This window comes from Neoarius graeffei, chromosome 10 (assembly GCF_027579695.1).
Source record: "Neoarius graeffei isolate fNeoGra1 chromosome 10, fNeoGra1.pri, whole genome shotgun sequence".
Classification (NCBI taxonomy): Eukaryota; Metazoa; Chordata; class Actinopteri; order Siluriformes; family Ariidae; genus Neoarius; species Neoarius graeffei.
The window spans coordinates 23,937,231-23,951,465 of NC_083578.1; the positions used below are offsets into that span (position 1 = coordinate 23,937,231).

The 14,235-nt window shown below is 43.5% G+C and overlaps 1 protein-coding gene across 4 annotated transcripts in view; it reads right to left on the minus strand.

The window, feature by feature from the left end:
- The window catches only part of wu:fl23c11 (interleukin-17 receptor C), a 62,295-nt gene that overhangs the window by 20,890 nt on the left and 27,170 nt on the right, over positions 1-14,235 (minus strand). For all 4 annotated transcript variants that reach the window (XM_060931587.1, XM_060931586.1, XM_060931584.1 and 1 more), the window contains exon 3: positions 8,373-8,400. In XM_060931587.1, coding sequence (XP_060787570.1) covers positions 8,373-8,400 — 28 coding nt within the window. The remainder of the gene's footprint in view (positions 1-8,372; positions 8,401-14,235) is intronic.

Below are 14,235 nucleotides of genomic sequence, written 5' to 3' on the forward strand. Positions count from 1 at the left end.
TCCCATGAACTTTCTTTTTTTTACAGTGCTGCTTGAAAGTTTGTGAACCCTTTAGAATTTTCTATATTTCTGCATAAATATGACCTAAAACATCATCAGATTTTCACACAAGTCCTAAAAGTAGATAAAGAGAACCCAGTTAAACAAATGAGACAAAAATATTATACTTGGTCATTTATTTATTAAAGAAAATGATCCAATATTACATATCTGTGAGTGGCAAAAGTATGTGAACCTCTAGGATTAGCAGTTAATTTGAAGGTGAAAGTAGAGTCAGGTGTTTTCAATCAATGGGATGACAATCAGGTGTGAGTGGGCACCCTGTTTTATTTATAGAACAGGGATCTATCAAAGTCTGATCTTCACAACACATGTTTGTGGAAGTGTATCATGGCACGAACAAAGGAGATTTCTGAGGAGCTCAGAAAAAGCGTTGTTGATGCTCATCAGGCTGGAAAAGGTTACAAAACCATCTCTAAAGAGTTTGGACTCCACCAATCCACAGTCAGACAGATTGTGTACAAATGGAGGAAATTCAAGACCATTGTTACCCTCCCCAGGAGGGGTCGACCAACAAAGATCACTCCAAGAGCAAGGCGTGTAATAGTCAGCGAGGTCACAAAGGACCCCAGGGTAACTTCTAAGCAACTGAAGGCCTCTCTCACATTGGCTAATGTTAATGTTCATGAGTCCACCATCAGGAGAACACTGAACAACAATGGTGTGCATGGCAGGGTTGCAAGGAGAAAGCCACTGCTCTCCAAAAAGAACATTAGCAAACTGCAGATGAGCAGCAAAGATCATGTGGACAAGCCAGAAGGCTATTAGAAAAATGTTTTGTGGACGGATGAGACCAAAATAGAACTTTTTGGTTTAAATGAGAAGCATTATGTTTGGAGAAAGGAAAACACTGCATTCCAGCATAAGAACCTTATCCCATCTGTGAAACATGGTGGTGGTAGTATCATCGTTTGGGCCTGTTTTGCTGCATCTGGGCCAGGACGGCTTGCCATCATTGATGGAACAATGAATTCTGAATTATACCAGCGAATTCTAAAGGAAAATGTCAGGACATCTGTCCATGAACTGAATCTCAAGAGAAGGTGGGTCATGCAGCAAGACAACAACCCTAAGCACACAAGTCGTTCTACCAAAGAATGGTTAAAGAAGAATAAAGTTAATGTTTTGGAATGGCCAAGTCAAAGTCCTGACCTTAATCCAATCGAAATGTTGTGGAAGGACCTGAAGCGAGCAGTTCATGTAAGGAAACCCACCAACATCCCAGAGTTGAAGCTGTTCTGTACGGAGGAATGGGATTAAATTCCTCCAAGCCGGTGTGCAGGACTGATCAACAGTTACCGCAAACATTTAGTTGCAGTTATTGCTGCACAAGGGGGTCACACCAGACACTGAAAGCAAAGGTTCACATACTTTTGCCACTCACAGATATGTAATATTGGATCATTTTCCTCAATAAATAAATGACCAAGTATAATATTTGTGTCTCATTTGTTTAACTGGGTTCTCTTTATCTACTTTTAGGACTTGTGTGAAAATCTGATGTTGTTTTAGGTCATATTTATGCAGAAATATAAAAAATTCTAAAGGGTTCACAAACTTTCAAGCACCACTGTATATGCCATGAGGCGATTTCATTCATTTTGGCGGCCTGTTTTGTAATGTTTCACTTCTTTTTTTCCCCCGGTTTGTTTATTTCAGTTATTCTATGTCAGTATGACGTATTCCTTTCAGCACCTTCTCAGCAAGGATCACGCAAGACCTTTCGCAAAGCACGACAAAGCATGGCATCTCTCCAACACCTGGGAGCTGCAGCAGGAGGCTGGTTCGTAATGGAAACCTGGCTCGCCTATATTAATTATTGATGTCTTAATTACATCTAACGTCAGTTAAATTTGACAGATTAGAATTCTAAAAATAAGCACAAAAAAACTAGCTATAAATTCACACGTCACACACTGAAAGGCAATCAGTAGACACAGACCAATGAGAGTAAACAGGAAATAAGCAAACAGGGTATCAGAGATAAGGCTACGACCGTAAACAGGAAGGAAAAAAAAAAAGGGTCCTATACACTACCGTTCAAAAGTTTGGGATCATTTTGAAATGTCCTTATTTTTGAAAGAAAAGCACTGTTCTTTTCAATGAAGATCACTTTAAACTAATCAGAAATACACTCTATACATTGCTAATGGGGCGGCATGGTGGTGTAGTGGTTAGCGCTGTCGCCTCACAGCAAGAAGGTCCGGGTTCGAGCCCCGGGGCCGGCGAGGGCCTTTCTGTGCGGAGTTTGCATGTTCTCCCCGTGTCTGCGTGGGTTTCCCCCACAGTCCAAAGACATGCGGTTTCCCCCACAGTCCAAAGACATGCAGGTTAGGTTAACTGGTGACTCTAAATTGACCGTAGGTGTGAATGTGAGTGTGAATGGTTGTCTGTGTCTATGTGTCGGCCCTGTGATGACCTGGTGACTTGTCCAGGGTGTATCCCGCCTTTCGCCCGTAGTCAGCTGGGATAGGCTCCAGCTTGCCTGCGACCCTGTAGAACAGGATAAAGCGGCTAGAGATAATGAGATGAGACATTGCTAATGTGGTAAATGACTATTCTAGCTGCAAATGTCTGGTTTTTGGTGCAATCTCTACATAGGTGTATAGAGGCCCATTTCCAGTAACTATTGGGGCTTTTCCACTATCAACACGGCTGAGTTGGGCTGAGCCGTGCCGTGCTGAGTCGAGCTGAGCGGGGCTGTTGGAGTTGCATTTCAACTACAACCGCGCTGAACCGTGCTAGCTGGAAGTGGGTGGACACATTGGGTGAAGTTAGCGAAAGTGGGTGGACGTCACGTGATGTCGTTAGGCGGCGCAAACAGTGACATCAGTGACCTTTCAAGCGGTAGTCTCACGACCCGGATAGCAAACAATAAACATGGAGGACATGGAGTCGTTAGTGTTCTTCTTTGTCGTAATTCTTCTTCTTCCAGGTTTACAGTGTTTACAGATCCCAGCGTGCTCGCGGGGCGTGTGTGGGCATATGAGGACACTCCTCCTCAATCAGTGCACAGGGGAGTGTCTCCTCACGCCCCTAGCCCCACTCGGCTCGGTTGGGCTCGCTTCAGCCCCACTCCAAAACCGTGCGAGTTTTGGGTGCTGAGTAGGGCTGAAGTGAGCTCAGTCGTGCTGCTCTGAGATAGTCGAAACGCGAACCGTGTTGGGCTGAAGTGAGCTGAAAAAGGGTAGTGGAAAAGGCCCATATCACTCCAGTGTTCTAATGGTACAATGTGTTTGCTCATTGCCTCAGAAGGCTAATGGATGATTAGAAAACCCTTGTACAATCATGTTAGCACAGCTGAAAACAGTTGAGCTCTTTAGAGAAGCTATAAAACTGACCTTCCTTTGAGCAGATTGAGTTTCTGGAGCATCACATTTGTGGGGTCGATTAAATGCTCAAAATGGCCAGAAAAATGTCTTGACTATATTTTCTATTCATTTTACAACTTATGGTGGTAAATAAAAGTGTGACTTTTCATGGAAAACACAAAATTGTCTGGATGACCCCACACTTTTGAACGGTAGTGTATATGGGCAAATTAATCAGAGTAATAATCAAGGCTCGGCACTGTCAGGCGTAACGTACTGAGCGGTTGTGTAATTAGCGACAGGTGCGAGTGTAATCAGTATGCTGGCGAGCTGAGCGCTTGCGGAAATGGAGTCCGAGTCCGCCATGAATGTGGTCCGCGAGAGCTCCTGAGAAATGGAGCTTGCGGCTGTGTAACAGCAGAAGGACTTGCAAGTGAATTTGGAAAACTCTTTAATTTTCTATTTGATTTTGTCAGAATGGAAAAGCTTATTAAACAGCGTTATACATACAAGCACGTCCATAACTGTCTCTGTACAGCTACATGATGTGATAAATTTAGTTAAAAACAAAAGATTAACTGCATGTTAATACTACTCTACTATTATTAGCCCAGGAGTAATAGGGTTATACCCGGAACAAATTAGTAACAAGCTGAAAATTTCAGAATATGTTCAGAATACCTTTAGGAATAACATACTAAAAGTCCCCGGAAATCCCCCTTGTGCTCTCTGAGAAATTCAAGATGGCGTCCAAAATGGCCGCCAAATGGAGATCTGCCCATATCTCAGACCCAAAACAAAATATTAATGCAATTAAAAGGTCAGAATACATGTTTTGTAGGGTAGGAGAGTAAATTCCAACATGTGTGTATTAATTACTCTGTGTATTAACTAGGGCTGTAACGATACACCCAACTCACGATTCGATTCGTATCGCGATTTTTGGCCCACGATTCGATACACCCATGATTTTTTTTAAATGTATTTTAAAAGTAGTAAATTTGACTTATTAACATTTACTTACTTACATTAACTATTTAATAACAAATAATTCAGACCACTGCAGAGAATATGTATGCAAAAATGAACAAATGTATATCCAAAGACTGTTTTATTTCTCAAAATAATACTGTTGAGCCGGAAGCTCTGTTTTTTTCGGTTCTGAAAAAGTCATTTTTCCAAATCGTGTAAATCCGTTAAGATTTTTTTTTTTGGGGGGGGGGCTCTCTCACTGTCTCACTCTCATAGGGCCAATGATTTTCTGTGATCGCGGAAAACAGATGGAAATTACGGAATTTTTATGGTGAAACATTGCTCGCGTGTCAAAATGTAACTGCCGCAGAAGGCTTCCGCCCAAGCAGACATGCCTTCAGTGTTGCCAGATATTGCTAACGTTTTCCACCCCAAAATATGTTCAAAACCAGCCAAAAAGCACCTAAATCCGCCCAATCTGGCAACACTGCATGCCTTTCCGGTCAAGTGATTGTGATTGGCTTGTGGCACACCTAGCCAGCCAATGAGCTGCTTGTTTACAGATTCGCTCCCCGCGTCGCAACCAGAATGGCGACCGCTTAAAAGAAATGAATGCTCTGCCAGTGGCGAGTGTGGACGTTGCGTGACTCGCAGAAGATTGTCGCAGGTCGGCGAAAAAACGACTTACTAATAGATATAAAAAATAAAAGTAATTTAAGTAAGTTTAAAATGTAATTTAAATAAAAAGTAAAGTATTCATAAATTGAAGTTTGGAAGCGCCTCTGTTTTTGGGCTGAGGAGAAGTTTGAAAGGGTGTACCGCGATTCTGCCTTCTTGTATCGCGACACGGATCGTGGCTCTGCGTATTGCGATTTCGATTTGCATATTGTTACAGCCCTAGTATTAACATTATATAATAACAATGTACACATTATTATAATAGTATATTTGTGTATAAGGTGTTCGCTTGCCATGTCTGGTTAGATTGTCATATTTTTGGCACTTCATCAGTTCACATTTATGAATGTGCACAGTACTATGAATGTGTGTAGGTTTCATCCAGTCCGATCCTTGAATCGAGTATCAATCTTGAAACGCCCTGGCCCATAAATTCACATCCAAGAAGAAATAACAATGACTGTTATGACAAAATAATCGTTATGGTATCATGAAGATATCTCATATGTTTTTGAAATGGCTTCAGTTCTTAATGTTTAGGACTAATAATTACAGACTTAAAATTATAAATCTATACATGTGCTATTTAATGTACACTACCGATTATAGAGTGTGGATCCATTGGTTACTCGTTCACTCCGTATCATCCTATTCTGTTCACAAAACAACAAACATAATTACTAGGGGTTGGAGCACTTATTTTCATTAATATTAATTAAAGTAGGGCGGCACGGTGGTGTAGTGGTTAGCGCTGTCGCCTCACAGCAAGAAGGTCCGGGTTCGAGCCCCGTGGCCGGCGAGGGCCTTTCTGTGTGGAGTTTGCATGTTCTCCCCGTGTCCGCGTGGGTTTCCTCCGGGTGCTCCGGTTTCCCCCACAGTCCAAAGACATGCAGGTTAGGTTAACTGGTGACTCTAAATTGACCGTAGGTGTGAATGTGAGTGTGAATGGTTGTCTGTGTCTATGTGTCAGCCCTGTGATGACCTGGCGACTTGTCCAGGGTGTACCCCGCCTTTCGCCCGTAGTCAGCTGGGATAGGCTCCAGCTTGCCTGCGACCCTGTAGAACAGGATAAAGCGGCTAGAGATAATGAGAAATGAGATTAATTAAAGTAAATTGGTGGTGTAAAATGAAAAATGGCATGTTAAAAGGTCATGCTGAGTTCAGTCATTTTTAAAAGGTCATGCTGAGTTTAGTCATTTTTTGTCCGAACACACTGGCATTGCTAGTACTAAAGACTGGCGCTAGAAACTCAAAGATTAATTTTTTTCCACCCTTAAACAAGCTTGAATAAATTCCCTACTTCATTGATGGTACAACAAAGGTCCAAGCATTACAACTGAGGCACTGAGAAGTGTTTAAGTCTACTCATTGTTTATAAGCAAGAGCTTTTATTGAGGCAGACCTTTTTGTCATGAAAGTCGCCGGAATGTTGAAGAAGTGTACTGAAACAGCTTGTCATTGTAGTTTTAGAAGATAGTTTTCTCAAATTTAATTTCCCTTTAATATTTTATCAAAGCTTAAAGATGCACTAAATATTAAGGAAACTGATGTCTAATTGTTGTCTTACATTATGTTCATGTATGTAGGTAGCCTACTAAGCTAATCTGTCAATCATGTCAACCATCAAATTCCATGTAATTTCCACATTAATGACCTTGTAATCTTGGTTAATTTGAATTTTAACAGTGTGACAATGGTGAATTTGCATTGCTTGTATGAGAGAACATATAATTTAACATTTTAATTGCATTTATATTATGTTTTATCCCTGAGATATTGAAAAATCGGGCGGCACGGTGGTGTAGTGGTTAGCACTGTCGCCTCACAGCAAGAAGGTCCGGGTTCGAGCCCTGTGGCCGGCGAGGGCCTTTCTGTGCGGAGTTTGCATGTTCTCCCCGTGTCCGCGTGGGTTTCCTCCGGGTGCTCCGGTTTCCCCCACAGTCCAAAGACATGCAGGTTAGGTTAACTGGTGACTCTAAATTGACCGTAGGTGTGAATGGGAGTGTGAATGGTTGTCTGTGTCTCTGTGTCAGCCCTGTGATGACCTGGCGACTTGTCCAGGGTGTACCCCGCCTCTCGCCCGTAGTCAGCTGGGATAGGCTCCAGCTTGCCTGCGACCCTGTAGAAGGATAAAGCGGCTACAGATAATGAGATGAGATGAGATATTGAAAAATCTCCAATCTGCGGCCATTTTGGACGCCATCTTGAATTTCTCAGAGAGCACAAGGTGGATTCCCGGGGACTTTTAGTATGTTATTCCTAAGGGTATTCTGAACATATTCTGAAAAATTCAGCTTGTTACTAATTTGTTCCGGGTTGGACTCAATTTTGAGCTAATGCTCTTGGGCTATATTTAACGTTCTAAAAATATTTTTTCAAGTGCCCTTTTACAGCTTTCAGACGTCTTTATTTGCAACAACCTACGACAAAAGGGGTGTTCACACGGCAACTTTTACTCCGGTGTAGCACCGGGGCTGCCCCGGTAGAGCGTTCACACGGTACAAAGTTATACCGGTGTAGCCCCTGAAAGCTGCTTAAACCGGTGCAAATCTAACCCTGCTCGGGAGGGGGTTTAAGAAATTTACTCCGGAGTAAATGCTAGTTTGCGGGGCAGCACCGATATAAAATGGGACGTCCGAACGCTACAGGGGTAGACTCGCTACGCGTGAGCAGAGTTGATTACATACGGGCATTGCATAATTTGCATCCTGGTATTTTGCGCTTCCAAAATGGCGAATATCAACAACAACTGCGTGTCTTCCAGTGTTGCCAGATTGGGCGGTTTTAAGTGCATTTTGGCGGATTTGAACATATTTTGGGCTGGAAAACGTCAGCAGTATCTGGCAACACTGGTGTCTTCATCCACGTTGTTTTCCCAGCGCTTGGTGATGCCATGACAACCGGGAAAAGGAAGTACATTTTCACGCATGCGCATATTTCATTTCCGCATTATTACTATCGTATAGCACGGTCGCAAAAACTGCTGTGTGAACGCAAGTGGGGCTGCACCGGTGCTAACACGCTTCTCTCTGGTAAGCAGATTTGTGACCATGTGAACGCTCCACAAAATTTACACCGGTGTAAGATATATCGCAACAAAATACATCGGTGCAGCATCGATGCAAATATGTGCCGTGTGAACACCCCTATAAGCACCTCAAACTCATGAAAATAAGAGATTAGTGAGCAGAAGCATGTGTCCACTTGAAGCTAACTTATTTGGACTCAAATTACCACTCGGTTTGTGTCGTACCGCAGTTTCATCAATCCGATCTTTCCGTATGTTAGAATTTGCACTGGTTCTTACTAAACGATGAGGAATAAGGTGATTAAAAATATATGAAGTCTTACCTGGCTTTACGTTACAGTCAGTAAGGCCCTGCCAAGAAACACAAGCGATGGGGATTACGGATCGGTATGTCACAAATACATTTATCATTTTCAACATTTAACACAGAATCAAGAAAACTGCATTGACATCAATATGCTGTTGCAAAATATTACTGTCAAAACATGTGCACACACCTCTCAAGCCATCATGCTTTAAAAACAACAAAAAAAGAAAAATGCAGGCAGGCACTGCCTGGCCAAAAAAAAAAAGTCACCGTTTGGATCTAAATAAGCAAACACTTTCACTGGATAATTACTGCCGTGATTAATGTTTTTCAGCTGGCAAAAATTATTTTAACCCTAACTGATGCAGTGAGTGGCTGCTCATTTCTTTAAAAATGAGCATGGAAGACACATTGCCATGATCATGGAAAAGATGTTACTGTGTTTCCGAAGGGTCAAATTATTGGCCTGGAGACGATACCAAGGATTTTATAAAATATTAAATAGTTTTGATTTGGGGCGGCACGGTGGTGTAGTGGTTAGCGCTGTCGCCTCACAGCAAGAATGTCCTGGGTTCGAGCCCCGTGGCCGGCGAGGGCCTCTCTGTGCGGAGTTTGCATGTTCTCCCTGTGTCCACGTGGGTTTCCTCCGGGTGCTCCGGTTTCCCCCACAGTCCAAAGACATGCAGGTTAGGTTAACTGGTGACTCTAAATTGACCGTAGGTGTGAATGTGAGTGTGAATGGTTGTCTGTGTCTATGTGTCAGCCCTGTGATGACCTGGCGACTTGTCCAGGGTGTACCCCGCCTTTCGCCCGTAGTCAGCTGGGATAGGCTCCAGCTTGCCTGCGACCCTGTAGAACAGGATAAAGCGGCTAGAGATAATGAGATGAGATTTGCTTGACAAATGCATTACTTAAGCCAGTATCTCACTGGGCTGCGACAGCTTGCGAACGTCATTCGCGAGAGGGTTTCAAAAGTGTCTTGAAACATTCGCGGGGCTTCTCAATTTCCTCGCAGGAGTCGCAAAGTGTCGCTCCTTCGTCGCTGAAATTTTGAACGTGTTCAAAAAATTCGTGCGACAAAATTTCTCTCAAAATAGCCGCAAATGCGTCGCTGGTGTCGCAAAGCCGTCGCGAACCCTTCTCAAGTCAGTTTCCCTGAGACAGGAAGTGCGAGTGTATCTCACTGGGCTGCGACAGCCTGCGACTAGTTGGAGACACAGCAATTGCGATAAAATATGCGAATATCAATTCAGTGTGATTCCAAGTGAAAATCGTCGCCAATTCACATATTTTATCGCAATTGTTATGCCTCCAACTAGTCGTGTGCTGTCGCAACCCAGTGAGATACTACCCTAAAATTGTGAATCGTTTTATGTCTTGTTTATAACGGATTTCTTTTTTGCGATGTCATTATTATTATACTAATAGAGTAAAGTGACAAACTCCGATCATCAGGTGTGTCGAAACTTTTGATTGGTAACTTGAACAGACGTGCAAGTAACAAATTTAAAAAACTTGACATTCTGCTACTATACTTGCTCAAATACACTTACTGGCCAAAAAAAAAAAAAAAGTCGTTTGGATTTAAATGAGAAAATACTTAAGAGCCTTAGATTGTTTTATGACTACAGTGATAAAACAATTTTTCAGTTAGCAACAATTCTTTTTAACCTTAATTGATGCAGTGAGTAGCTTTTCCTTTCTTAAACAACCATGTCGGAAGGTGTATTCCGTGGTTATGAGAAAGATGTTACTGCGTTTCAGAAGAGTCAAATTATTGGCCTGCAACAGGCAAAGAAAACAACTAAGGAGATTGCTGAAATTACTGGAATTGGGTTAAGAACTGTCCAACACATTATTAAAACCTGGAAGGACGGTGGTGAACTGTCAACTTCGCAGAAGAAATGTGATCGAGAAAACAATCTCGACTGACTGTGATCAGAGATCATTTAAACGCTTGGTGAAGATGAATTGTTTAAAAAAAATAATTTGACAGTGGAACTCACAGCTGTATTTAATAGTGAACGTAAGAGCATTTCCACATGCGCAATACAGCAAGAACTCACAGGATTGGGACTAAACAGCTGTGTGGCCATAAGAAAACCACTCGTTAGTGAGACTAATCACAAGAAAAGGCTTCAATTTGCTAGAGAGCATAAAGATTGGACTCTGGAGCAATGGAAAAAAGGTCATGTGGTCTGAGCAGTCCAGATTTACCCTATTCCTGAGTGACGGGCGTGTCAGGGTAAGAAGGGAAGCACACGAAGCGATGGACCCATCGTGTACAGTGGCCACTTTTCAAGCCTCTAGAGGCAGTGTTATGATCTGGGGTTACTTCATTTGGTCAGGTCGAGGCTCAGAAACGTTATGGGGCAATAAAATGAAGTCAGCTGATGACCTGAATGACCAGGTTATCCCGTCGATGGATTTTTTTTTCCCCTTCCCTGATGGCACAGGCATAAAATTAGAGCTCCAAATAGTCAAAGAGCAGTTCACGAAGCATGAGGAATCATTTTCACAAATGAATTAGCCACCACAGGAGTCCTGACCTTAACCCCATTGTAAGTCTTTGAGATGTGCTGGAGAAGACTTTACAAGGTGGTTCGACTCTCCCATCGTCAGTACAAGATCTCATCTCATTATCTCTAGCCGCTTTATCCTGTTCTACAGGGTCGCAGGCAAGCTGGAGCCTATCCCAGCTGACTACGGGTGAAAGGCGGGGTACACCCTGGACAAGTCGCCAGGTCATCACAGGGCTGACACGTAGACACAGACAACCATTCACACTCACATTCACACCTACGCTCAATTTAGAGTCACCATTTAACCTAACCTGCATGTCTTTGGACTGTGGGGGAAACCGGAGCACCCGGAGGAAACCCACGCGGACACGGGGAGAACATGCAAACTCCGCACAGAAAGGCCCTCGCCGGCCATGGGGCTCGAACCCAGGACCTTCTTGCTGTGAGGCGACAGCGCTAACCACTACACCACCGTGCCGCCCGTCAGTACAAGATCTCTGCGAAAAACAAACATGAAAAATAACTCTGGATGGAAATAAATATCGTGACGTTACATAAGGTTGCTGAAACAATGCCACGGCGAATGCGCACCATAATCTAGACCAGCCTTTCTCAACAGGGGTGCCGCGGCACCCTGGGGTGCAGTCTGGCTTCGTTAGGAGTGCCGTCAAAAAATTATACCGTATATTCTAACACTGAAATAACTAAAATGAATTAGAATTCCGGGTGGCACGGTGGTGTAGTGGTTAGCGCTGTCGCCTCACAGCAAGAAGGTCCTGGGTTCGAGCCCCGGGGCCGGCGAGGGCCTTTCTGTGTGGAGTTTGCATGTTCTCCCCGTGGGTTTCCTCCGGGTGCTCCGGTTTCCCCCACAGTCCAAAGACATGCAGGTTAGGTTAACTGGTGACTCTAAATTGAGCGTAGGTGTGAATGTGAGTGTGAATGGTTGTCTGTGTCTATGTGTCAGCCCTGTGATGACCTGGCGACTTGTCCAGGGTGTACCCCGCCTTTCGCCCGTAGTCAGCTGGGATAGGCTCCAGCTTGCCTGCGACCCTGTAGAAGGATAAAGCGGCTAGAGATAATGAGATGAGATGAGAATTAGAATTCCCAAAAACGATAGTTACACTAATGCAGATCATCGCCGCCTCATGCGTCATCAAAATTTGTCTCACGGCCCCCTTTCCCATGTCACATACCTAACAACATGTGTTTTCTTTCTCTCTCTCTTCCCCCCCCAGTCTGTCCCTCTGAGTTACATGTTGGTCCTGGGATTGAGATGCTGGCCTCTTCTGCCCCTCGGACCTGCTTGATCCATCCTGGTGCCCTGTGTCTGGTCGGAGTTTTATCGCACCGCTCCTGTGAAGGACGGCCCCATGAGGACAGTTGAGGGTTATACCTGGAGGACGCTCTGGACTCTTACAGTAATGCTTTTATGGCTGAGGACTACAGTTGTCTTGCTAACTTTAAGACTGCAGTTGTCATGAACAGTTTTGCACTCAACTTTCCATCAATGAAGAGTTATAACATCAACGAAACTGTCCTCATGTTAGGACTGTTAATGTTATAGTCAGGCTGTCTGTTGTTGCCCAAATGAGGATGGGTTCCCTTTTGAGTCTGGTTCCTCTCGAGGTTTCTTCCTCATGTCGTCTGAGGGAGTTTTTCCTTGCCACCGTCGCCACAGGCTTGCTCATTGGGGATAGATTAGGGATAAAATTAGCTCATGTTTTAAGTCGTTCAAATTCTGTAAAGCTGCTTTGCGACAATGTTTATTGATAAAAGCGTGATACAAATAAACTTGACTTGACTTGACAACGTCACTGCCGGTGTCAGCGTGACTGCGTATATTTTATATGGGGGTGCCTTGAGAATTTGCATACTTCTGAAGGGTGCCGTGACTGAAAAAAGGTTAAGAAACACTGATCTAGACTAAAGGCGGTCCAAAGAAATATTAGTGTGCAACCTTTTTTTTTTTTTGGCTGAGCAGTGTATATTGCATACAGAAATGTCTTATTAGCGGTATACTGGCATAACTTGGACAATGCAACTCAAGTTAGGCAATGTTCAAAATAAACTCAGAAGAGAAAAACAAAATAACAGGAAATTTGTTAGCCATTTTTAAGGCATCAAAATTACCAGGAAAACCAGGCGCAGCTTGCAGCTTGAAGTAGGAAATGAAAAACGGCTGTGACTAATGCAGAAATACCCTAGCGGTCAGGAACACTGCGATTGCTGTAAATATAACAGATACAGTAAATACAGTCTGATGACTTGTTCATAGATTTATCACTGTGTGTCCAATCAGTGGTGTACACACACCCTCTGAGGGCCTGACGTGAAAGCTGATCTAATAAAGATTTTGCTGTTTTGACATTCGCCCGGTCATCCACAGGTTTCATTTTCAAGTCCTGACATTTCCACAGCCGTCTATGGCCAGGAGCCAAAGACGCAAAACTGGCTGTGCTCTTTCACCTGTCAATCAAAATGACACTAGCCAGTCATGGGCATCTGTGAGCTCATGCATGCAGCAGAAGGCAGAAAGTACTCCCTATGATGCAGCTTGAGCAGCAGTTCAGAATGATGCGCTTGGCTGGCTTCATGTGTCTCAGAGGAAGCATGTGTCTCAGCTGTCATATGAGAGGGGACAGCTGGTCCTAAGACTACGTTCAGACTGCACCCTGAAACGACCCATATCCGATTTTTTTTGCCCATATGCGACCTGTATCCAATTTGTTATTGACAATCTGAACGACACAGATCCGATTTTTTTCACATGCGACCCAGGCCGCTTGGATATGTGGTCCTAATTCCGATGCATATCCGATATTTTCACATGCGACTGCAGTCTGACCGGACAGGTCGCATTCATGCGACCTACACGTCATCAACAAGAGACAAACGTCACTATTCTGCGTTGGCTAATCCCGCCTCTTTGGTGGAAAACAACAACATTTGTACGGTTTTCAGAATTTAAATAGACTTTTATAGAATTGATCAAGCTAATGGTGGATTTGGTAGGGACCTGGATGTTGATCTGTTAGCCTGATTAAATAAAACAGTTTCTATAACTGATTTATAACTTAAACCATCCTGTATTACAAGATTATAAGATTGTTCTGGAAATTTCCAGTAATTTGACACCTTCGGTCTCATTAGTCTGCTGCCCACATTAATCAGATTATTGTGTGAGTTCCGCCGCCGCCACAAAAACCACATCGCCAGGTCTCGCCTCATCTCCATGCTTTACTTGCAAACTTGAAGAGTGCGCTTATTACGTGTCAATTTGCGCATGCGGGACACTTTTGGGTCGTTTTCCGTTCATATTGGAGATCGCATACAAGTCTCATATAATTGGTAATGTGA